Here is a 27,187-nt window from a genome sequence, read left to right as displayed (position 1 = left end):
TAGTATTCAGGAAAAACAGTTTTGAGTTTATTTGATTTGAAAAGTTTCATATAGCGCTGGCTAGACCCGGAGGTATCGGAGTGCTTTACCAGAGAATCGTTGCATTACAAGGTACATCTAAAATGTTTTATATAGTGCTGGCTAGACCCGGAGGTATCAGAGCACTTTACCAGAGGATCGTTGCGTTACAAGTTACATCAGTTACAATAGCGTAGTAAGGTACAGTAAACAAAAACGAAGTTGCGAGAATTCGTAGGAAAGGAGGGGAGGAAGGAGCCATAGCGGGGAGACGGGGAAGAACTGTGCCCAATGTCCGGCTGGGTAGGTGACTGTCGAGGGGGAAACCAGGCCAATCTCCTCAATAGCTGTCTAGCAGCTCCACCGGGCATCAGCCATGTTGCTCAGGTCTCAGCGTTCAGGAAAAACAGTTTTGAATAGATACGTAGGCTACAGTAGCATGGTCAAGTAGTGGAAGAGCATGTCCCCACTAGAGGATAGAGGTAAAAGAAGGAGGGGGAGTATAAAACAATCCAGAGAAGGAGCTGTGGCTGCCATATAGGCTGCTGAGGAAACGAAGGCAGAGGCGGCCGCCATTTTAAGGTCAGGCACGTCAAGTCAGGGCCTCTGCAGGTCCCTGTATAGGCGTTGATGCGGTAGTTAGTCTCGGCCATGCTGAAGCCCTGCTTGTGGGAGGCAGCAGACAGCAGACAGCTCAGACCTTGATGTCTGTCTGTTTTAGCTATTTTAGCTGCCAAATATTACATTACAAAACATCCACTGGCAAATATTAGCATTATACCACAAATTAATGTTGACACATGGCATTATTTAATAAAATTGCATCCTGTTTTTTTAATTTAGCATGTTGTCCATCTGCTCAGCTGGTAGCCTATAATTCATGAAAGACAGCACAGAGTCACTTAAAAGAAGCCCAATTGTCTGTATTTATCCACTTTTAAAAATAAATGCAGACAGAAAACACATTGTCTGTCAGTATTTATCTGTAAAAATCCGTAAAAACTGAAAACCGGGAGCCTTCATCATAATCTGATTTTCATCTTAACCTTGCTTTAAAAAGTATCATGTCTAGTAAGACATTATCGTTTACTGTGGATCTGGGCTGTCTGCAGAAGGAAACAAAATGAGTCCCGCATAGCTGCCAAGGTTTCAGATTGCTATGTGTGACACTTTTATAATTTCAGTGTAATTATGAGTGACATTTCGACGACTGTGAGGGATATTTTCTTGCCAGCAAAATCATGCAATGAAGACAAAGGAAACATATAAATATCAGAAATGACACCCATTTCAGCAACAAGAAACTCTAAGATCTTAAAATTACTGCAAAGCACCAGAAATGGAAGCGCACTAACTTAGTGCCCAGCGGACCAGCAGAAAAACAATTAACAGATCATGCCATAGACATATAAGTGGAAATGGCGGCATCCCCCTTGAATGGCTATAACTTCCTTCTCTTTTTGGGAATACCTCTGCTCAGTGCTTGTCAAAGATCTAACAGCAAAAGCCACAGGGGTCCAATCTTCTTCTTCCCGGCCCGCTGCACCAGAACAGCTCTTAGCCCTTGTGGACCAGAGTCAACAGCAACCATGGTCAGCTTGCGAGGGTCAAATAAAGCTAAAGTGGTATTGGCGAACAGAGCCCCCTTGATTGCTTGAAATGTGGTGTCGTGTTTTGGACCCCAGGTCCAAGGGACTGAACCCTTGCTCAGCTCTCTGAGCGGCTAAGTGAGGGTGGTGAGATCACAGATGAATCGGCCAAAGTAGTTGACCATGCCAAGGAAGCTCCTCACCTCGGTGATGTTGGTGGGAGCAGGTGACATTTTGATATCTCGTACCTTGTCAGGATCCGAGGTGACACCCGAGGCCGAGAACACATACCCAAAGAACTGGAGTTGCCGCTTGAGGAACTTGCATTTGTCACGATGAAGGGTAAGGCCGGAGTCTTGGATTCTCTGAAGCACCTGGGTCAGCCTGGCGTTATGCTCTGCGATGGTTTTGGGGTATATGAGAATGTCATCGCTGACATTTACCACTCCGGGAAGATCTATCAGCAGTTCATGGATCACATTATGGAAGACCTCGGCCGCGCTTGACACCCCGAAGCTCAGGTGGGTGTATCGCCTAAGGCCCACATGGGTGAAAAAGGTCATGATGTAACGTGACTCTCTGTCTAGCACCAATTGATGATATCCATATCAGAGGTCCAACTTTGAGAACCAGCATGCCCGCTCAGTTCCTTGATGAGATCGTTTATCGTGGGAGTGAGGTGCTTTTCCCTTTTTATGGCGGCATTGGGCAGTCTCATGTTGACACAGATCCGCACCTCCCCTGACTGTTTTGGCTTTCGGGTGACGACAATGGGTGACACCCATGGGGTGGGCCCCGTCACCTTCTCTATGATTCCGGCGGCTTCCAGTTTCACCAGTTCCTTTTCGACTAGCTGCCTGAGATGGAAGGCGATGCGTCTATGCCGTAAAGCTACTGGCTGCACAGTGAGGTCTATATGCAGATGTACTTCTTTCCCTTTCAGTCGCCCGATTCCTTCAAAGACTGCTGGGAATTTGGCTAAGATGTGCCGAACTGTCTCCTGGTGGATTCTGAAGGCAAACGTCACCACTCCCAGGTATTCCGCGGCTCGGCATTCTAGCAGCATGCCCTGTCCATCTTCGGCAACATATATTTGCGATGTTACGGAGTTGGAGCAGTACGAGATAGTTATCTTAAACTTGCCCCGCATCACCTGCGGCGGGTCTTGTCCACAGGCAAAAACCTTAATGGCGGTGGAGCTCAGAGGTGGTGTTGGCTTCAACGCCTTGTACACTTTGGCGGACATGATGTTGATGGTTGCCCCTGTATCTATGACAGCTGAGATGTCTTGATCTCCGACACGCACCTGATAGTGGGGGAGTCAGTGTGATGTCTGGGTAGCTTTGCCCATCATGTACGTCGAATAAACCACTTGTTCTTCACCTTCATCATCGTCCATATCACTGTTTTCGCTCTGCGCTTCAGGGATGAGGTTTACTGCAGGCCTAGGCCCTCTGTTCTTTCGGGACGGGCACACTCGCTCAAAGTGATTGATTCGTCTGCACCACGTGCACCTCTTACCTTGTGCTGGACATTCTTCTGCCCTATGGAGGCTTCCTCCCCAGTACCCGCAACGTCGGGCATTCATGTACTCCTTCTAGCTTGGCTTGGTTGACGGTTGAGTCACCACCACATTGACCGGTTCCACCTTTACTGGTGTTTGTAGAGCTGCTTCCATGTGGGCGGTCCTGGCCCATGATTAGTTCTTTGGTCCGCCCTAGGGTTAGAATGTCAGCCAGGGGCTTCCCCGATTCCTCTAAGATTCTCTCTCTGAATTTAGCCGAAGTGCACCCTTGTATAATTTGACCCTTTACCTCTTCCGTCTCGCCATGGAACCCACAAATGCTTGCTAGGTCCTTAAGTCGAGCATGGAATGTGTAAATTGATTGGTCCACCTGTTGGCGCGCCTGGCAGAAGACGAAGCACTCATAGTCCTGGTTGGCCATAGGTTAAAAATGCGCTGTAAGGGCAGCAATTAGTGTGAGATGTGTTTTGGGGGCCGCTTCATTTAACGATTTAGTAATTCTGTGAATGTCTTTCCCCCCCAGATGCAGGAGCATGGCACTTTTTTGGTTGTTGTGCACCTGTGTGGCCTCAAAAAACAAAAGAAGCCGCTCCACCCATTTTTTCCATCTGGGCGCCTGGGCAGATGGCAATCCCTCCACCAGAAATGGTTCAATGGGTGGAATTGTGGCCATTGTCCCCCTCCGGAACATCGTCCAGTGACACCAGGACTAGCTACAGCCCGGAATGCTGTCTCTCTCTTGTCTCCCCGCAGCCTGCTACCAGTCGTCGTCTGGACTGCCCCAGTTGTGTAGTGGCCACCTCTGACCTGCAATCGGGCTGTGTCCTCACCTGCTTACCTTGAGGACCACCTCCTGCCTCTCTGCCACGTGTCCAGGCACCCGGCTCACCTCCGTATGGGCCTGACAGATGTGGCCCCTGGTGTGATGCTGTGCACACGATACTCCTGTGCCTCTTCGAGCAGACAGCCAGAGTCCGGACTCCTATGAGGGGCCGATGTCCTCCCAGGACGCTCCGTGGCACGTGCACCGCGTGCGTCTTTACCGCACTTGTGCCGCCACCGAGCAGGTGTGAAGATGGGCAAGCCACACCCTCGTCGCCAGTGTTGTGTCGTCCGACACTCGCAGCACGATCTAGCTGGCGCGCGTGGCGTAGCACAGAAATTACACGGAGCCAAATGTGGGTGTATGCGGAGCTCTGGCTTCTGTGCGTCACAGATGTCACATCTGCGCGGGCTCCAATTTATTTCACTGTCCCATGACATTCGACCGCAACATTGTATTCCAGGTCTCAGGGGTCTACCATAAGAACCCCTCTTACCTTCGCCCGTGGGCTAGTCCGTGTCGTGCCTGTTGCGTCACAGGGCCGACACTACAGGGGACCATGCTTGGACAAAAGTCAGTTTGGTCTGGATCAGAATAAAAGCTCTTTCTAAGCCCATTGCACGTCAGCCTGCATGTGACTTCCGGCTCCGTCGGAGGCACCAATCTTCAGATACAAATGCTTCATAATCTAGCTTTTGTTTGAAATACTTTTATTTGGAATCTCTCCACTGACTCTTTCCACAAGGGAGCCGTAGGGGCCTACGTATATTTGTTTTAGTGAATTGAATTATGAATGAATTAGTTTAATGAACGGTTAATAATAACCTCAACAAACACACATACAATTTAAAAGCATACATCATGCGAAGTTAAAACGTCCCATATGAACAAGCAGGTCTGAGCTCGGCATGAAGCCTAGGCTTAACCAATGTTAAAACAGGAAAACAGGTTCATATTTGATCACTAAAAGGCAGTTTACAAGATAGCAAATAGCAGCATATACAATACCAGGCCCGTTTGAGGCACAAACAGGATTTCTATAAGCCATTATTAAAAACGAAAGCATAGGTTTTGCTGGATATTTGCTTACAAAAAATCAATGTATAGGATTACAATAGCAAAATAGACAGAGCCAAGCCCGTTAAGGAACTTGGTGCCACCATGTGCAATAGAACTTTGAACACTAGCATTCGTATCAACACATTTAGCAAGCACAGACCAGCAGAATCAGGTTGCACAGGTGTTTGGAACTTTGAAGAAAAATAAAGAGTGCAATATTCAAGACAAAAAAGAAAGGGGGCCTCATGTAGGAAGCCTAATACCGGTCGGTAACGGCCGATTTTCGGTAAATATACCGTTACCGACCGGTATTTAGGCTTTTGAGATGTAGGGGGATCATTTCATGATTCGGTATTTACCGAATCGGTAAAATTACCGAATCGGTAATTTTACCGATTCGGTAAATACCGAATCATGAGATGTAGGGGGAGTGTGTGGTGGGTGTGGGGATTCGTTATTTACCACCAACTAAAGGTTGGTGGTAAATAACGAATAGGTGTAAAAAAGCATTTTTGTGCACGTTTAAGTGTGCAATGTGGCAGACATACATGCCCTTAGGGCATGTATGTGCGCCACATGTGCACACATGGCCGAATCAGGGGTGCAACAGGGTGTCAATGTGACACCCTGCCACCCTTGCATGTGCTCCCCCCATTACCGAATCGGTATTTACCGAATCGGTAATGAGGCATACCTTCCCATCAATGGGAAGGTATGCCTCATTACCGAATCGGTAAATACCGATTCGGTAATTACCGAATTTCTACGAATCGGTAATTTTTACCGCATAAATACCTACATAGCATTTACCACTTCATAAATACCGAATCGGTATGATTCGGTATTTATGAAGTGGTAAATGCCAGGCCACCTACATGAGGCCCAGGGTGCTTAAACTACAGTACTGGACAGCAGATTGTTAGCAGCACGGTTAGGAGTGGCATCGTCCAGTTTGGGTGCAGCTATCCATCCGCAGAAACTTAACAGTTTTAACTTATAAAAGGGAGTTTGCAGGGTTCACACTGGCTATTAGTGCCTGTCGGCAGGTGCGAACTCCTACGCAAATAAAGTCTACGCAGAGAAGGATTTTCCTTTGCTGCAGCAAAAAAGGGCAACTGCATAGGATATGAATCAAGGTTTATTTTTCCTGACCACAAAGACGGCATCTTATATCATTGGGATATTTTAGTGTGAATTCTGTCAGTCAGGCGGGGACTTACCTGAATGTCCTTCAGATATCCTCCAATAGGAAATTGAAATCGTTTGATAGGTCTGTAACCCTTATTACAGTCCTGGACAAGGCAGCCTCCCACTACCTTGGCTTTTTAGACCTCGACTGAGATAGCGCATGCTGTACAACATGGCTAAATACATTGACAAATCCAATAACTCTCCCATAGGCGAGACCTATTGGCTTTGCAGTGCTTGTTTAAAAGAAAGATGGGAACCTTAGCCAAAGCTAGTTCTAACCAGCATGATTTTGCATGTCCAGCCATTGGTTCCCGCTTCTCTCCTTCTATAAGAGGGTAGGCATAGGGCTCTTTGGCTTAGTCCCCACACTTAACGGAAGCCCTGCGCTCCTATTACAATATGAATTATTAATAAAAATAATTACCAGACCTGTTCCTCCGTGATGCAAATCATTTTGGAAGACCACTAGGTGTCACCAAATACTGTGCTGCCCATTCCTTGGTGGGCTTTGGTTTCCTAACATTCCGCATTGCAACTCGAATCAAAAACAATAAGAGGAGTGGGAGGAGAGCAAAGTTGTGGCCCCTCCCTGCAAAAGCTTCTGATTTGTCTGGTATGGAATGTATATTGCATGAACACCCTGTAAAGGAGAAGATGCACCTGTTTTTTATTCATCACTGATTTTAAAAAAAATTATAGATTTTTTTTTTCTTTTACCAAAAATATATTGAAGTGGAAAATAAAAGTATCTGTCGATGCTGAAGAAAAAACATTGTAAATAGGTTAATGTGAACCAGAAAAGTTGGCAATTTTCAGAGATGTATTGGTGAGTCCTTAGAGGGATGGGGTCAGATGTACAAAGCATTTTTCGGTTGCAAACGCTCAATTCACAGAATCAGGCCTTTTGAAAACGAAAAAAGGCTATTTTTAAATGTACCAAGCCCTATTTGCGATTCGGTAACCTATAACTGAATCACAAATTGTGTTTGCGATTTAGTATTAGGAAGGGGCATGTTTAGGGCATCCCTTCCTAATACCGAAATGCGGTTGCAAAATAACCCATTCGTAAATGGGATGGGATCCCTAAGGGACCCCTTCCCCTTTGTGAATGTTTGTAAAAGCATTTTTTAATAGCAGGCAGTGGTCCCACAGACCACAGCTTACTCTTAAAAAATGAAAAGAAAACTTTTCGGGCCCGATTCACAGAACTAACTTAAGACAAAATCCTAAACTTACTACCAATTTGGTATTCCCAGAAGGCACGTACTCATTTTGGTATTCACAGAAGGCACTTACTCATCAATGAGTAAGTGCCTTCTGTGAATACCAAAATGAGTAAGTGCCTTTAGTGCCTTCTGTGAATACCAAAATGAGTAAGTGCCTTCAGTGCCTCCTGTGAATACCAAAATGAGTAAATGGTAGTACGTTTAGGATTTTGTCTTGTTAGTTCTGTGAATCGGGCCCTTTATTTCCTTTAAGAAAAACTGCCTGCATTTAAAAACACAAAACATTGTGTTATTGAAAAGCAATCACAGACATGGTGGTCTGCGGATCCCAGGAAGCCACCATCCCTATGATTTTTGCGAATCCCAGTGGGTAGCAAACCAAGACCTTCCTCATGAATATATATGAGGTAGGTCTATTTGCGTTGGGACTCGCAATATGTGTGAAACACACATTTGTATATGGGTGCTTGCGATTACCAAATAGCGAATCGCAAAAAATCGCTCTTTGGTGATCTCCAAGCTTCTCTACGTACAACTTGTCTGGTAGTTAATTGACAGGCTTACAAACCAGCAGACCTGCCACCAGATTTTTATTTTCCATTCTTTTTATTGCATATGACATAGGCAGTGCTTTTTCTATGGCACAGCTATATTTTCTTAAAAGTAACCCAGTATTTTGAACAAGTTTATGCTTTACTCATAAGCGCATGCATGATTCGGTAATATTGAAAAATAGTGCTACTTTGTTAGGGTCTGAAGTACTGCCAGAGTTCAAAAGAGTAAGTTCAGAACTTCCAAATGGATGCACCATTAGGCCCTCATTTTTACAAATTTTTCATGGGTGGAGCATCTTACTTGGGTAGCCAGAGGGTTGCTCGGTGCAGTGTGGCACTGGTTATGCCTATTTTTGTCACTTCTGCTTTTGGTTCCTAGTCACTTTATGCCTGATGTATGAGTGTTGCTATCATGAAACAGGGCAGTGCCTGGAAGTCCACTTCAAGGCATCATACAGATGCACTGTTGATGATCATTATGAGCCTTACTTAGAAAGTGGTTTTTTTCACGCTTTCAGGCACTCAAAACGTGCCCCTTGCCAAGATATGGAAATAAAGATGTCGTAGGTGGTCTCTCTGTTGTGTGAAGTTTCATTATCCTATATTGCAGGCATATATGTACAGGCTCCTTTGTGGTGGGTTGTCACAGCCTCTTCATTATGTCACAGGTCCTGTCTCCAGTATACTAGTGGAGCGCTATGGCTGTCGGGTGACTGTCATCATCGGAGGCATCCTGGCCGGAGTGGGCATGGTGTCCAGCTCCTTTTCCCAGACCCTCATTCAGCTTTACGTGACTGCAGGTTTTATTGTAGGTAAGTTACTGCAGACATGCCCTACCTGCAGCAGATTCAATACACACCCAGATAAACCCCTCTGAAAGTAAATTACAGCAGCGAGCAGCCACACTTCCAGTACTATCCATCGCTAGCTACATCACAACAGAGACACTCTACATCCATTTCTACTCCTCTCTACGTATGTAGAGCTTCTTTCCTTACAGGTATGTGTTATTGTACATGTGAGAGCTTGAGAACAGCAGAAGTGGTCATGTTATCTTAGCGATGGAGAATAGGCGCGGTTCGGGAACAGGAACAACTGCTCATTGTTACAATCACAGGCAATTTACTTCCTGTTTCGTATCTGTCTCTTTACAGAGATGCTGCCTACACACCGACAACCCTATGCGGGCAGCAGCTTAGCAAAGATGCTATGGGCCCTGGTGCAAGGAAGATGCCCCCCTTTTACTGCTATTGGGGTAGTATAATACAGCAATTATAAGGGCACAATGGTATCCTAGGGCCACTACACCTGCTGGCCGGTGGTAGCTACTGTCTGTACCCGGACCATGACTCAGTACCCCACCTTGAAAAAGGTCCTAGGCTTTTCAGCCTTTTAGGGTGAAATACGTGTAGAAGGATCTATCAATGTAACTAGAAAACAATATAAAGATTTTTTATCTGAAAATATAAAGAAGAGCTGATCCAGCGCAAAAAACCCTAGCAACGGGGAAACAACCCGTACTGATATCCTCCCTGCGTCACAGACCCGACGTCACACTAACTCATTCACACATGCAGTCATTGGTGGGGCCCATAACACCAACACTCACACGTTTCTTCCACACCGGTCTGTACACACAGGAGGGATGAGTGATTCAAGCGCCGGACATGTGAGGGGAGCACCTTATAACCTATAGGGAAGGAAAAGTCATTTACAAAATATACATTACCGCCCTTTCGCCTACTGATCCTTAATCCTAAAACATCAAGGCATTCCTCCCACTTCGGTCAATGGACCAAATTAGTTGGATTGGTTGATGGTGATTTAGAACCAGCTAAAACACATTTTTAAGACTTCAGAATCTATCTTTTAATGAAACTCACACTCATGAATTCTCGTTAATTAATAATTGTTTATCTAAAATTTCATAATGATTTGAATTCGCATTTGTCTCGTCAAAGTTTAGAAAGTTTTATTTCAAAATTTTGAATAAATCGCAGAACATCATATTTACCTAATCTGGCTATTTGGAGTCCTCTAATTCATTGGCTCTGCATAATTTTGTCGTAAATTGTCCGAAAGCAAGCCAAAGCTCAAAGTTCTTTGCTCAGCATGCTACAGTCCCAAAGATCGTCAAAGGAACAGAGACGTGCAAGCATCTATCATTGCCCGTAGATTTAGGAAAAGTTCGCAGTCATCAGATGATCGGGCAGCATCCGGACCTTCAAGGATTCAGGAGAATGCGCAAAACGTAGCAAGGCAACGTAAAGTGACGTGACCCAAAAGTAAGAGCGAAGCGGCATGAACCCTCTCTATTGTACTACTTCTTTTATAATACAATGAAGTGAAGAAGATGCAATTTGATATTTTAGGACAGTCGTGATTGGCTGTTTGAGATCGTCCGATGTAAGTTTTAGGTTTGCAGTTCAGTTCGAGGGGTGAGATCATGAGTTAGTCCAAAAGTCGGCTTGTTCCGGTTTATTGTAAGGTTGATTGTTCTCTTGTCTTGGCTGACGTCCCGTGCTACATCCTTGACCGGGGACATACGGTACAGAGGTCGCTACGGGGTTTAGGAAGTTTCTTTGCTCATGCGCAGCTCACTCCGCGTCTCATGGGACAGTGGCCACTTCGTCGTGTGGAGTTAGCGGCCATCTTTGATTTAGGCCCAAACGCCAACTTAAGCGAAACAAACACAAAAGAGTAATTAATACATAGAAATAATGAATCTAATGATAACCCCTTTCTAATCCCTCTATGTGCTTGTATTTATCTAGCGTATAGCAACATTTAAAGCCATTATATTCACCTTTTCGGTCCTCCTCTTGGGGCAACATTACAAAGGCAACATATATAATGCAGTATTCTATTTACCACATATACTACTGTTAATATGCGTACAGATTTTAGTCATAAAGGTTATTTAGCCATGCAAAATGCAAATCCCACGTGTAATTCGAATATTAATAATGTTGGTTAATAAACATGCAAACTTGTTTAATAATATTATAGTTAATAGATTATTTAATTAGTATTTTCATGCGAAATAGAGGAGGTATACAAAATTTTGCACTACCCGCTCCATCAAGCAATAAAGTAACTACAAGCTACTACCAAAAATAAATTACACTTGTGAGTAAATCTACGCATGCAATTTACTCTTACACTTTAAAGTAACTTTATTACTTTTCGGTGTTCACAAAATCAGAACACAACGTTACTCTAAAGTGGAGACTTAAATCTCTCCATCCCCTAAAAAAGAGGTGGAGCCAAACATACAAGTATAGGATACTACTAAAAAAAACGCATTAAGGAAAGCCCTACATAAGGCCAACCACTGGTACTGCAACACCATCCAATAGAAAATAATTGAGGTAGGAAATTAAAATAAAACCCTATAGGAAATAATGTTAAATCCAATTATTTAAAATGGTTAACAGAGGTAAAAATATAAATAAATATGATTGTGTAAATTTAAAACAAATAGCACATTTTTAATGTAGGTTTATAATATGTTAAAATATTTTTGCTTTGAAGCATTGATGTAACAATACATTTTATTACAATATAATTATATTAGCATTAATAAAGCCTATACATCACTTTTAATAATTATTATTGCATAGTATTTTTATTTCAAGTGTGAATTTAGTTTTTAATGTAAAGGTTTTAATCTATATATTTATATTAATTATTTAATTCAAATAGTAACATCTACTTACATCAAGGGACGAGGCCTGCATTCAAAGTTTTCATTCCATGTTTGTTTATTGTATGTACATGGCTGGAGAATCAACACATTTCTGCTGTACTGCACAGCCATGTTCACAATATACACACCATTGAACCTCGGTCACTATATACTCTAAACCCCACCTCTCACAACAGTATAACAAACAATAACGAAGGACCAACGTAATCACATTGTGATCACCATCTTGGAACATATTATTTTATAAGAATGCATTGGATTTCATTGTAAATATCTGCTTATTCCTTAATCACCCTCATATCACCATATAAGTACTTGAGATCAAGATTAATATATTGAATACAATCATCGTCAAATGTACTTTAAATTGATTAATCACCATATTAGAAAATTCGTCTTCTGTGTCATACATAGATCACAAATATTGTATTCAATCAATAAACACCTCTTTAGGCTTTTACACAATACATGAACAGGTCTTGAACATAAGATGACTAAAGTTCATGATCTAAATGCCCTGTACCTATGATGCAGGTTCTATCATGCCCACTTTCTATATATGAACACCCGCCAGCATGAACTGAAATCACTGGCCTGAGCCATGAAAACAAACACTGCTTCTCAAATAATTTGATCACTAGAGACACAGTATACAACAATCAATGTACACTCTATGATCCATCTTGTATATGTTTAAAACCCCAGTGAGCTAGATAACCACTGTTGTTCTGGTACGTCTTTGTTGCGCAATTCTAAAAAATAAAGCAATGAAAATAAATTGAAAAAAAGGAAAAGATTTAAATATTTTCTCATCTATAAAGTAACCACTAAATTCATTATGGTATTTAAACAATGGCAGCTTCTTCCATGCTAGATCGTTCCACACAACAATTATCCAAGAAAAGTGTGCAGTTCTTTATTCGCATTCAGACCAAAAGGCTCCTTTCAATACAAATCCAATATAAATCTAGCATCCAGTCTTCTAAGCTCTTTCCCTGTTCCCCCCCTTGCACATTTTTACGGATTTGTACTATTTTGCTATTCTTCAATGGAGATAATCTTCTTTATGCATTTTTCTGAAATGTCCTGCTATAGGGGAGGTCAGGTTATTGTTTCTGATAGCTCTCAAGTGTTGTTAATTTTTTTGTGTGATGGCAGTGTGGTACTACCCCCTTACGTCTTCAGGAAAGGACATATCAACATATATACTGTAAAGACACTCTTGAATGTCAATCTTCCCCTAACACTAATCTTTCTCTTAGTGGGTGTATCAGTGGAGGTGATGTTCACTCCATTTATCTAAAATCAATAGAGGGATGAGGAGATATGTTTAATGAGATCCTACACCCACCCTCCTCATGGGGTATTTAAATAAACTAGTCAATGAGGTAGTTCCTCTCATTGGGTTCGTGCAATCCTGTGTATTAGAGAATCATTGGTATGGTCATCATAGTCACAGAGGATCTGAGTGGTCAGATCATGGAACCTTCACATACCCAATAGTATGTCATGCTTCATCATAGGGCGCTCCTCGTCAAGCCGGTGCTGCAATGCCTGACGGGCCTAGGGGATCTTTGTCGGAGATCTTTTGGATCCTTAGATGCCGTATGATGCATGCATGTGAGAGGTAAGAGAAATATATAGAGTGGTGAAAGTTCCTCCCCACCCACACCAGCCATTAACTACAGGCAGTCAGAGGAGAGTAGGTCAGGCGAAACTCTCCTGCATCTGATCACGTAAGTGCTAAACAATGCGATTTTGTATGCCTGTATCTTTTTTGAAGTAAGACATTGCAGGAGAGGTAGTAACAAGATATAGAGGTACTACACGGTTAATAGTTGTATAATACAAAAAAAGATATAGGCATACAAAATCGTGTCGATTAGCACTTACGTGATCTGTAGAAATGTGTTGCTGTCCCTTCCTAAATCCCTCCTGACGCCTCTGTAAACTCCTCCTTACTCCTCCCTTAAACCCACCCCATTACTCATACGTTTTCCAACCACTCCCCTGTGTCCCTTCCACATTTACTATTAAAATGTATACCTACATGTGTGGAGGCTCTGCTGTTGGGGTTGAAATCTCAGCACATAAAAATATAGACGAGGCGGAGGCAGGAGTATGATCTCTACCAGAGATAACTTCTTATTACTGATAATTACCTATTTTACTGTGGTATCAAATGGTGCTGGGGTCGTAACATTGCACTACCTCTATATTTCTAACTTTGCACAAGGCAAGCCATGTGTTTGGATATCTGGGAGGAATCTAACAATCATCCCCTTCAGAAAAGTAGTATTCTGCCAGATTTGTTGAGTTGATGGGTTCTAGATTGTGGGCAATGTCTGCAGTCTATCCGGGTTTACCATATATGCATGATTGCAACTTACCAGTTAGCCTTGATTTCGGAAGAGAGTGGAGCATCCACAGAAGAGAGGACCTAAGGACTTGAGACCTCGCCATTCCCTAGCACTAAGATTCCTTTAGGCGATCTGCTCGAGCAGCTCATCTTCACCAGGCACAATTGCTGGGGAGATGAATAGGGGTTGCGGGACGTGGGTCTTCAGGTGCTTGCTGGGTAGTATGTAGGTGATGTGAGTAATCACTAATGGCTATCAAACCCATGAGTGAGCGAACTGCGAGCAGATGGCAGCACATATCAACAAATGGTATTCCCACCTACATATTGCCTAGTCATTGCCAAACACATCTGCTTTTCCAGCTGGGCATCTTTGACTTAGCCTGACACATAGCTGTACCTGAGTGGGACATTTGGTGGGTACCAACCTCACACCTGCTCATATGTAGATTTGTGCCTCACTGCTAACTCTGAAGGCTGCCAATTCTACTGGCCAAAACAACTACTGCTGTACTTTTCAACGAGGTTCCCCTCCATTTTGCTCTCTGATGCCCTCTTAACTACAGTACATATACAAGACCTCAGGTCTATCATTACACAAATATGCACAGCTCAAACTACCCCAATACCAATTTTTGCCACGCATTACACCAGGGACCCCCTTAATATCAGCTCCTGTCCTCACTCCATACTTCACCTCAGTGTCTCCATCATCCTATTCTTCCTCTTGAATTCCACCTGCATGCCTTTCTGTTTATTACAACCACTGTCTTTACCACATAAAAGCTAGTGCTAATCTTTTGTGTTTTATGTTTTTTTCTCTCATAAGGGCTGGGGCTTTGCCTCTCATTTCAAGCAGGCATCACGGTGCTGGGCTATTACTTTATACGCTTTCGAACGCTTGCCAATTCCTTGGCCTCTACAGGTGTCTCCCTCGGAATGGCATTGTGGCCACTGATGTCCCAGTACCTGCTGGATCTTGTGGGCTGGCGTGGGACCTTTCTCATCTTTGGGGGAGTGTTGCTCAACTGCTGCGTCTGTGGGGCTGTGATGAGACCCATCAGCTCCCAGCCCTCTTCACCAAAGGCCAGCGTACATCCCACTTCGGATTCCAGCCAGAATGGAAATCTCAGCCCGCCACTTGCTTCTACCTCCTGCTTTTGGACCAGCATATCATCCTGCAGTCGGGCACTACAGAAATACATGGCCTTTGATCTCTTGCGTCACAACAAACATTATCAGATCTATACCTTTGGTAATATCTGTATGGTATTTGGCTTTGTGCTGAACGTCTACCTGGTCCCATATGCAACTGCTAGTGGGATTGAGGAGAGCAAGGCAGCCATGCTACTTGGCATCATTGGCTTCATCAACATCTTTGTGCGCCCGGTGGCTGGGGTCATCTCACAGATGGCATTCTTTAAGGACCGGCTCTACTATCTCTTCTGCCTGGCTGTGATGGTCAATGGAGCCAGCAATCTCATAGCTGGGCTGTGGGACAGCTATGCTGCTTTGGTCCTCTTCTGTGTGGCTTACAGCGTCTCCATGAGCTTCATCGGCTCATTGGTGTTTCAGGTTCTCATGGACATTGTGGGCATGGAGCGCTTTGCAAGTGCTTTTGGACTTTTCACAATCCTAGAAAGCATCACTATTCTTATTGGACCACCATTGGCAGGTAAGTTCAGTTGAAAAGTGTGTGTATGCTGCAATATGCTACTGAAGATCAAGAGGGGGCAGGTTGATTTGAAATTAGAAGCTGCCCAATGGGCCTCCTTCCTCTAAATATCTTTCAGCCTGTAACACGGTTATATATTGGGCATGTGACTGATAACTATCCCAACCCAACAGACATTAGATGCACCGACCCGTAAGAAAATCTTAAGATCTCTCAAAACGCCATTCTGATTCCCCTTAAAATTTTGGACTCCGAGTTGGAATGTCTCACTGTATTTCTACTTCTCCTTAAATGTTTCAGATGAAGTGGTAAGGTGACTCTTTTATCCTTAGACTAATACCATCTTTCTATTCTTGTGGGAAATATTCCCCTGTGGGGGAGAGTGGCTGGTCATTTTGCATAGAAACAAACAGGGCCGCCATAAGTTGCCTGTTCTCCTTCCTCTGTCTGTAACAGTCAGATCTATATGAAGACTTGCAACTGGTGAGTCTGTCGTGTAGAAACAGAAGCTGTTGAACTCAGAATGAAAGTGCTGCAAGGGTCTGGTGGTGTCTGGGTGTTCAAAGGCAAACCAGTTTCTATTTTGCTGCTTTCTTGGGTAACGATTGGGCCTGGCTAGAGATGGGCATCCCTAAAATTGGAAAAGAACAGATGGCATACTATCTCCAGGGGAAGGAGGGTCATGTGTGATTTTCAATCCTAGCATTGAATTTTGGAGGAGACTGTGCATTCCCATGGAAGATAATATCTGTCTTACCCCATTCAGGGGCCACAGGGTAAGCGGGGGCTTCAGAGCCTAAAATGTGGGAGTTGGGTCATTTGCCTCTGATGTTAAGAGGCCCATCCTACCGTGGCACTCCAGACTGGTCCAAATACAACTCCTTCAGCACTTGACTCTCTGTGGTAGCAACGGTGATCAGTCGTAGGGTTTTAAGTGATATTGTATGGGGTTGCTTGCACCCACAACACGACACTCAACCAGCATCTCAATAACTGGTTTTCCATCCCAGTACTTTACCTCATAAAAGAAAAGTACTTTATTACACACAAAAGACACAAATAATAGTGAATAGGCACAATTTAGTAAACTGTGTGATTGGGCTACTGAGCCTCGATCTGCTATCCACTTCTCATCCGAACCCAGGTTCCACACTTCATCTAATTTTGGCAATTCTCACCTTTGAGTTAGAATGTTTTATCAGCATAAATTAAGATTCAGGTGCAGATTACCTCACTCTAGTATGCTCAGTGTACAGTATTGATACCACAGTTTCCGACAGCAGTGGCACCCCGTGCAGGTAAGCGCAGTGGGGCGGGTGGAGGGGTGTTAGTGACAAACGACAGAATAGTGAAAATAAAATAGGTAAATAAATAAAACCACTTACCTTGTGCACGTCGCAATGCAGAAAGTGCAAGGTAAGTGGTTTTATTTATCTTTTAAATTTTCACTATTCTGTCATTTGTCACTTGTACATCCCCCCTGCCCTGCCCCGCCCCACCGCGCTTACCTGCACGGACCACCACTGCCTGATAGTAACCACCACCGAAAGTCTGATGCCTGCCAAGCAAACACCTGGAACATACAGTTGCTGTCCTATGTTCACCAAATGCAAAAACAACAAGGTGGCAGGGGAATGCTTGAATTAATCTCAGCTGCTGGCAATTGCTCATTTTTCAACCATCAAGCACCAGTTTGGACCAAGACATATGCAAACGAGTCTTGACCCTGTTCCTCATGGAACAGTCCAGCCCGAACTGCCAGGCCAGGTCCTCTCTGAACCGGAACACAAACTGAGGTGACATAGTGTGCGAAATAATGATGGATTAGGATGAGGCCCAGAATAATTACCAGCAACTGAGAATAATTCAAGCATTCCATCCTTCACCTTTTTGTAGTGTGTCGGCCTAAGTGGGACGGATATGCCCAGCTGTGGGTCCCATGCACACTGTGTCACTGGAACCAAGCTGTACCCGGCTGATGAGCCCATAACTAGGGCAAAACAAGTCTTGGGTTGCTTGTGTTCCAGTTCAGGGAGGACCTGGCTTGGCAGTTCGGGCTGGACTGTTCTGATTGGAGTAGGGTCAAGAGTGATTTGCATATAGTGGGTCCAAACTGAGGTGACATGGTGTACAAAATAACTATGGATTGTGATGCGGCCCAGAGTAATTACCAGTGGCTGAAATTATTTCAAGCATTACGTCTGTGAGAAGTTGGCCTGATGTATGATGGCACTAATTCTAGTGTACACTTTGTATCAGTCCAAACAACCCTTATGGTGATTGGTTGTAAAGTCAACCTTATAGACCAGCTATTCTAGTGGTAGCATGGACAAGAGCAGTCTTAGGCTAAACTCTGTATGGCATGTGAAGCCAGCTGTTATACCATATGTAATCCCTTGAATACCAAATGAAAGGACACCACAACAGATATATATATATAAAATAGAATGTATTTATTCTAGTCAAACCCTCAGCACTCTTTATGAGATTCGAGGTAAGTACAACACAGTCTTATTTAAGCATACATTAAGTCACACAGGTAAGTAATACAGTTAGACCCTAGGGGCCACGCAAACCATATACTAAGTAAGTGGTATAAGAACCACTGTCACGAACACAGGATAGGCCTAGGCCTAGGGAATCGCTGGGGCTACACTATACTACCAAAGGTTAGGAAGTGGGAGGTCCACGGGATTCAGATGCAGAGTGGAAACACTCACGCGTAATGCGTAAAAGTCGATAGAAATAGTAGTTATTAGAAATTAACAGTTTTAGGACACTTCTGGAATAGCTAGGAGTTCGAGACTTGGAAACTAGACCCTAGTATAGTCAATACCCTTGTGAGCACCGGAGTACTCAAGTTACCTAGCCCACGGGCTGCGGGTGCATAGGTGTGAACTTGCGTCGGGTTTCGTCGTTGACTCCTATGGATGCCTGAAGGAAAGTTGCTGACAGGCAGTCAGTGAAGAGTGTCCGGTGGATCACAAGGATGGAATCAAGTAGGAAGGATACCTGCAAGCAGAAGGGACAGAGTCTAGGTCACCAGCCAGGAGCCGGGAAGGAACCAGGAAGGAACCAGGCGATGTCGTGCAGATGCAGGTGAAGAGGTGAAGCTTGTCGCAGCAGCCACGGGTACCAGGAGGCGTCGAGGACGACCAGGACCAGGAGGTGAGCTGTCCCACGAAGGCTCTTGCTGTCGGCGTCATCGATGTCGAGTTAGGACCCAACAAGCCTTGGCAAGCGGAACCCACGCAGCATGGAGGACTTGCTTTTGGTGCAGACCAGGAAGGTCTGGGGTGCTTCTCTTTCACAGAGGAGCGAGTGCCAGTCTGGAGGAGCCGGACCAGCAAGGTGAAATCAGAGGTTCATCGTCGCAGAGGTCACTAGCCAAGGGGCCAGCAACCGGACAACACGTCGAGCAACTCAGGTGCAGAAGGGCCCCACGCAGAACACGTGAAGTGTGGGGAGCTGATCTTCTTTGCAGATGGTGCTCGGGATGGGGGCTTCTCAATTCCCCAAGCACAGCCTCGAGGAAGCCTCAGAAGTTGCGCTAGTCAGTTACTAGCCACTTTTCCCAAGTCGCCGGTCCCACGTCCCTCGTCGCCTCCACGGGTCTCAGCTTCGCTGTAGAGGTGGATCTGGTTCAGAGGTGTCTGGAAGTCTCTGCGCTGGTCAGTCTCTGCAGTCGTCCATCGTAGGATCAGTCGCAAAGCAAGCAGCGGTCGCTGGATGGTGCCTGGTTGCCCAGGGTGGTCACTCCTTGGCCACAAGGGAGATTCTTCAGTCTTCTTCCTGAGGCCGAATGTCGAAGGTCCAGAGTTTCTGTTCAAGTTGCAGATTCAGGATAATCTAATTCTGCAGGGCTCAGCTACCTTCTAATATACAGGGCTAGTGGGCTGGGCTACCTGCAAGATCCCTCCTATGGGTGGGACCAGGAAGGGGAGTGGCTACACCCCCTTTCCTTTGTCCAGTTTCGTGCCAGGGCTGGGGCTGGAGTGCCCCAGCGCCGGTTTGAACTGGACTATGCATGGAGCACCTTGTGTGCCCCAGGCATGTCTCATTCCTTTCAGCCCTCCCTGCCCCAATACACTAAAGTCTGTCTGGGGAGGTGCTAGCACCTCCGCAAGCAGGAAACCTATTGTCCAGGCCTCCCTGGCTGGGAGGGCTCCTAGCTGCAGGAGGTCAGACTCGTGTCTGTGGCAGCAGCATCCATTTTGTGATGCTGAGGCTTTGGTCAGAATTAAACAGCAAAGTAGGATTTTAACATGTCTCTCCCTCTAGAAGGGAGGAATAATATCCTCATCACCAGAAATGGTATGGGGGTATTATTCCAAAGTGTTAGACACCTTACACGACATGTTTTGATAAAGCCAAACCATAGTTACCATAACCGTTTAAGATTATAAGGTACTTTAAGAGTATATGGTAGGCGATATCATAGAACAGCTATAAGGACATGGTTCCGAAAGCTGCAGACAGGCTCAGCTCATGCTAGAGCACCATCTCACATGTTACCAAGCACTCTGCCTCCAGGATTGTTAAGGCCTGCCATAGGAGTTGCTCACAGGTACACATGTGCCTATTTTAAGGGTAGATATAGGTATGCTATATCTAAGCAAGGGGTGATTACACGACCTTGCCCCAGCTGAGTGATCAGCCAGTTGTGTCTGATTGGAAGGCCAGGCCAGGGGTGGCATAATACATGCTGCAGCCCCTGGGAGGCCTAGGGTACACCTATGCCCTGGGTACCTAGGGTACACTGTACAGGGTCCAATAAGGTGATCCTTACCAATTGGGTATGTACCTAGGGTACATGGAGTCCATTTTAAAGAGAAAGCAGACAGCCTGAGACCCTGAATGGCAGGATCTCAGGCCAACTAAGTCGAAAAACCAGCTAGACACTAGGCAAAAAGTTGGGGGTAACCATAGTCAGATATCCACCTTCCTACAACGTCCATCACTTCTTTTGTATACTTTAGTTCCATCAGCGACCGGCTCAGGTAAGTGTGGTGGGGCGGGGCAGGGCAGGATGCCGCAGGGGGAAGCCGACAGACGACGCAATAGGTAATATTTATTTATTTAAATATATCCATTCTGCCGGCTTAGCCTACTCCCTTCCACCCCGCCTAACTGCGTTTACCTGTGCCGGCTGCCGCTGTTTAGTCCTTTGTTCACCATCATCTGGTAAATCCAAACAGCACTGGGATTTCACTGCTTCTGCACTTTCTGGACCATTATATTCGGCTGGGTTGTAAGGCTCCTTCTCTCAGCCGGCAGGTTGGCTTCTGGATACCTTAAGTAAGATCAATGAACTGTTCGTGCCTGGGAAGCTGGCTGTCAGGCAGACACCAGTTCTGGCTGCACAGCAGTACTTTGAGTATTCTGCAGAGCATTCCCTTCCTTGGTCATAGAAAACCTGGTACTGAAACAACAAGTGGGTCAGTGGGTTCCACATTTATACAGTAAAAATAGACAGGAGATGTTAATCCGCTGTCTGCAGTTTAAAAAAACGATTTGGATCCGTTCTCTGTTAAGGTGTCCTTTCTAGGCTGCTCTCCAGACACAGCCTTTGTGTAGAATGAGGCTCTTCACAACAGCGTAGTCCCAGCTTGGAGCCCCCACAACAGAGGCACAGAGAGATGTAAGGTTTCTGCGCCTGGCTGCCATCAGAACCAATGAACAATGATCAAGGCGTAGACAAAAAACTGAATTTGTCTAAAGCGATTCTTTCACCTTGAAAAAAAGATATTGCTACGACTATGCAGCCGACCCTCTGCAAAATGCCTGATTGGAATTCTATAGGAGCCTTGTCTCCTCTCTCCCCACTTCCATACCTAGGTCTCTTCCATTCAGCTTCAAGATTGTCAGCAATAGACTTTGACTATCTGGAAAAACAAACCTAACCTCCATCTTTTGCTCCAGGCCAGGCCAGGGACATCCAAAACGGATACCAGAGGCTCACTTATGCGCACAATGCTTGTACCATTCAGGCCTCAAACATGTATAACACTCACTTGGGGTGTTAGCGCTAAGATGTCGGCTAGTGCATGAAAGTGGAATGTCACTCAACTGGGCATCCACTCCAGTTACGCACATAAAATGGGTTGTCTCCAACTAAGGATTTTCAAAACTCAGTACACTTCCATCATTCTATATACTAAAGTCATGACAGGGACAGACGTCCACTGTAAGGGCAATAGGAGAACCCTCCAAGTCACAGAACAGGTGCAGGGACATACCCTTTTCAAGGGACAGGCCTAGGTCTTTGTGCACACACTAGATTAGTCTGAGTTTAGGGCCAAAATCAAGAAACAGAATACCAAAGACACTGAGCATTCATGTCCTCTGCATATTGTGAAATGTCCATACAGCTATAGGAACTAGTTGGAGTGCCAGCAGCAGGGCTCTGCAAGAGATAAGAGAAACAGCCTATTGTAGAAGGAGCAGCCATGATATGCCATAGGGCCATAGATGTTGCAGAATGCAGATCAGACAAGCCACAATAAAGAAATTCAGAATGCTTAAAGCTGATAGGTGGCCCAGAAGGCAGGAGGCCAAAAGGCAAGAGATGAAGTAGAAGTAAAGGGAACTGTTTCAGGTGACAATGGAGAAAACTGTTTGGGAGGTAGTGTTATGCTCTGCTAAAATGGTGAACGGTCAGCTACTGTGGATGGCAGTGTAAAATAGGTGATCTCTGGGATCCCATCATGACGAAGGTGTAGATGTAAGGAGACTTGTCTTATCTCACGCTGGGAGTCTTTGGCCTCTCTTCGGGAGATTTTGGAAGATTTATTTGGTGGTACCAAGCTGTGCAGATGTTAGGGATTGTCCACTGGAATAGGACTAGAAGTCGGATGCACATGGCAGTAGTAGGCAAAGGAACACATCACTCAACATCTAATGCCATATTATTATTTTAATTTTTACTATTGGCTCTGTAAAAGTGCAGGGCGGGGCTGTACTGCCCACAGAACAGGGAGTAGTGGTGTGCACTCTCTTAAGTGCACATGATGGTTTGGCCGGCCGTCTTGGGTCAGCCAAACCGTCATACGCACTTAGCATCTTTTCCACTAGCTGTATTGCACAGCCTGGGTGGAGAACATGTACAGCCTTTCACTTCCTGTCTGAACATCGAACCACGATGCTCAGACCAATCATGATGCTGCTGTCATGCTGGTGACAGCAGCGTCGTGATTGGCTAGGGGAATCTGGGAGCTTGGGTGCTTCCTGCTTCATTGACCGAAGAGGACGGAGGAGAGGTGGACGCCGGGAAGGTAAGTGAAATCCCCCCCCCCCTTTTTTTTTAACAACCTCCTGCCATCCCCCGCCTCACCTCTACTGCCCGGTAGCAGCCGCTACTGTACTGCACATCCCTCTTTGACATGTCAGCACCAAGATAGGTAACCCACAACATCTCTTTCATAACAGATGGTGACTATCCCTCTTCAGAATAGTCCTGAGGGGTTGGTGGGGGATGAGGAAAATGAAAATGTGGCTAGACGGATTGAGCGGGTTAACATCAGGCAGCAGTGTCTGTATCTGATGAAAGAGGTTGCTCCGTATTCATCTAGCGTTCTTCTGGTGAATGCCTCAAAGGGCCAGCATCGAGATTTGACATTACCGATTACAAATAGAGTGCTTATGGAGGAAGAATTTTCCTCAGAATACGCGCCACTCCATTTGGGTTACGTGTCAGGGGTGTTTGTCTCACTTATGGGGTAAATTATGTATTTTTGAATTAGAAAATGGTTTGTGTGATTGAGCTGGTGCCTCTGCTTGCTACAGTGATCACAGTTCTCTGATGCAGTCTGCAGTGGTGTCTTGAAGGCACCTGGAATTTACCTCAGATGATTTTTTAGGTCTACTAAATCAACACTTTCTTCTTAACTGCGAACACGCATTGGTAAATTCAACGAATTTGACTAACCCAATGTTTTCTTGAAAACGTTTCTAAGTATCAGAGCAGTTACTTAGAGCTACTTTTGGCAACCAACTCTGCTGGGAGCCTGTCAGGGGGACCAGCAAGATCCATAAAAACAGATATCTTGCCCAGGAAAACAGTCTTCAGTTCCAGTATCCGGGGCTCTTTGCCATTGGCTTCAACTGAGTGGTTCTGATGCAAGGAATACAGTATGCTAAAGATGCGGTGTGGTCAGTGGGGGTCATCCTGGGGCTACCCCTGAGTCCACAGGCTAGGTGATCTTGGCCACAGGGTTTGATGTCCCTCAAAGTCCTCTCGAGCTGGGTAGAAGTCGGGTCGTCACTGTGCTACCACTCACCTGGAACGGTGGTTTTCTTCTTCTGGCGGTAACTTGCCTTCTTTGCAATCGTGCTGCACTCCACCAACTCTACTAGGTCCAGCAGACTCTGGCGCATCTTTTGAGCATCGGATTTTGCTCCCATGAGGAGTGATGACTTTGGGCTACCAACTCGCCCTAGCAGACTTCTTCAGCTGTTGTGGCTCTGTGCTTCAAACCGGAGGTCCGCCAACTGACCCTTGGAGTCTTGCTTCGACTAAGCTCAGTAGTCAACTTCTCCACGAGCAGGGCACAGCAGGATAAGTACATTCTCCTTTGCTAGCTGCCAGGCAGAGCATTCAGAGTCCCAACAGTACATAACAAGCATTGGTATAGCCAATAGGTCTCACCTTTTCTACTTCATGTGTTTAGACATGCAGCACATTATTCTAGTTGCAAAGCCAATAGGTCTTGGCAACCTGAGATTCGGAGGTTCAAGAAAACTGTACTATAAACTTCTGTAACATCCGGTGCTCTCCCCAAAGCAAGATGCACTGACCCGCTTTCTACAGGAATCAAAATACTTTAACAACATAGTATTTAAAAGTGCAGTTCTAAATCTGGGCATAATTTTCTTTGAAAACGTACAGATTTATAAATGGTGAAAAATGCATTTATTATGAGACTAAACTAGGAGCTACATAAAGGGGTCCAATGCATACGACAGGGATAAGAGCTCAGGGGAAAGTGCTGCCCTAGAGATCTTTCTCAACTTCTTAAACATTTGCATCTTAGAGAAAACGTTAAGTGACGCAACACTACAAAAATAAAGTAAACAAGCATGACTATGATTATATTTAACACAAATCATAATAGGGAACAATGACCAGGTTATACCTTCATAGATTAGAAAGAAGTAGATTTACTTGAAAGCACGATGATCATTGCGCACAGAAGCAGCTTCGTTATATTTCTTAACATGGTTCCTAAAATGAAGACCTAACGACCAACTTGCTACAAGTAGTGAAATGGAGCCTGCTTACACAAACGCGTTCGCTTGTAGCATATTTCACAATTAACTGGATTTTTTGCAAAGACAAATTTCATCCTAGAAAAAAACAATACACCGCGAGTGTAGCTGAAGGTTGTATTTAGGACAGGTACATGGGACAAGGCACTAATGCCCAACACCACTCGGACATTGGAAGGGGGCAAATATCATCTGGGGATTCACATCAACCCATGACTCCAGGCCTCTGGTAGGAGCACACCAGAAGCCTTGCATTCGTGTGGCACTGACATTAGAAAGCGGACAGGAAAAAACCGTAAATGTAAAACTGTAAATGGTCTGGCCATTTTGTTATTAGTATTTTACCTGACTGTACCTGGTGTTTGTTGGAGTATTAGTAGACATTAGTGTCAGAAGATTTATGGTGGTTTTGTGTGCATAGATGTCTCGCTAACTATTCGTGATTGATAATGTAATGAAAATAAGGAAAACTTGTTTGCGTAATGTCAGCGCTGAATTTGTGAAAGTTGAATAGGGTCATAATGAAATCAGCGAGTCTTCTACCAGACTTTTAACGTTTATCTAAGTGTTTTTTTTGTACATTAGAGTTTGTATAATTTTGCTTTATGTTTATTCATTCCGGAGGACTTCTCCTTGTGAAAAGTAAAACAAATAGGAAGTAAACAATAATACCCCGCCAACCATACAGGCATATAATGCCATATCTAGCAGGAGAACACCTGCAAGTAATACCCACAAATTAAGCGCTGCGTTTTCTGCCCTCTTACCAGCAGCGACCTGGAAGGCTTGGTGGGGGCGGGCAAGCAGTGTTGTGGGAGTGGATTGCAGCAACGGGTGAAGGCAAAGCAAAACAAGCTTCCACGAGCAGGAAACTATGAAAATAGTGCCAACAAATGACCTGATGAGCGGCTAAGTGTAAGGGAATAAGGCCGGTCCATGGGAGTAAACAGGAGGCAGAAGGGCGGGATAATGAGGGAGTATTTAGCCACTGGTAAGCAGGCATTTTAGAAGGGCGATCGAAGCAGCCAATCAGAAGCGATGGGTGGACTTACAGCCCACAGTGTAGAGACAGTATGTCTCACAGAGCGGGGCATGTGCTGCTCAGGCTCGACCTAAAAACGACCTGGCCAAAAGTCAATCTGTTCATGAAGACAAACCATAGTAGGACCACCACTTCCCCCACACTTTATCATGCTTAATCAGAGTATCCCCGTGCCTCAAAGATCGTCTTTTCTTGCTGTACGCACCAACCAACTCCTTCTCGCTGCAGCTGCTTCGAGGGGGGTGTGGGGTTGCTGCTTCAGCTGGGCAATATATCGCTACTAGACAAGCCACCTCCACAAAGAGCCTTTCAGATCGTGGACCCCCCAGTTCCTCCACAAGTCTCAGTAATGCTGCTCGGAGACCTAATTTAATGTAATGCCCCAGTACCTCCAGGAGCTCCAGTTTCTTCCATCTCAAGAAGCATCTCTGTGCCAGGCAATCCCATGCCATGTGGAAAAAGGCAGCGGCAGGGAGTGCGCAGCATGCACATGCAACTTGGGAAGTTGAGGACATCTGTTGCATTGGGGTGAGATGGGACCCCAGGGCTTGCCTCAATTGAAGGAAGTGGAAGAAATGAGTGTTAGCTAGGGCATATTAATCCTTTAGGTCCTGGAAGGACATCAGGTTACCACCCTTGTATACATCTCCAAGGTATGTAATTCCTATGCAGGATCACTGGTGAAAGCCTCCTAGCTTCGAGAGCTGTTCAAGCCATGCCATAGAGGGGTCAGCTCTGTCAAACAGCGTTCTCACCAAACAAGGCGCAGCACCGCTCTCCAACATACACAGCCACTTACTTGAGAGCATTTTCGGGGGTGAGCGACCCCCATATAGTTGGCCAAGGAGCCCCTCAAACCTCATAAAGCTACGTTCCAAGCTGTAGGAAAGGTCATTTTAGCCTCCAGTAAACCAGTCATTGATAGCCACCAATTGTGCTGCCAGGTAGTACACATAAGAAATCCAACACCCCCAAGCTCCTATCACAGGGTGATTTCCGTGCCGAGTTGAATGCCACTCTGTGGCGTTTACCAGCCCAAATTAAAGTGTGAGTTTGGAAGTCAGAGATCAGAACCACCCTCGGGATATGGGAATTTCGCTAAGTCATTTAGATATCGGTGGAAGCATATCATCTTAAAGAGTGCACTGCG

The 27,187-nt window shown here is 45.1% G+C and overlaps 1 protein-coding gene across 3 annotated transcripts in view; it reads left to right on the top strand.

The window, feature by feature from the left end:
- Positions 1 to 27,187, top strand: part of LOC146810105 (monocarboxylate transporter 6-like) — a 257,057-nt gene that overhangs the window by 168,114 nt on the left and 61,756 nt on the right. For all 3 annotated transcript variants that reach the window (XM_085617051.1, XM_085617048.1, XM_085617049.1), the window contains exons 3-4: positions 8,654 to 8,797; positions 14,883 to 15,728. In XM_085617051.1, the coding sequence (XP_085473177.1) occupies positions 8,654 to 8,797; positions 14,883 to 15,728 (990 nt within the window). The remainder of the gene's footprint in view (positions 1 to 8,653; positions 8,798 to 14,882; positions 15,729 to 27,187) is intronic.

Source organism: Triturus cristatus, chromosome 7, assembly GCF_964204655.1.
Source record: "Triturus cristatus chromosome 7, aTriCri1.1, whole genome shotgun sequence".
Lineage (NCBI taxonomy): Eukaryota > Metazoa > Chordata > Amphibia > Caudata > Salamandridae > Triturus > Triturus cristatus.
This window is presented reverse-complemented; position numbering and strand designations above follow the sequence as displayed.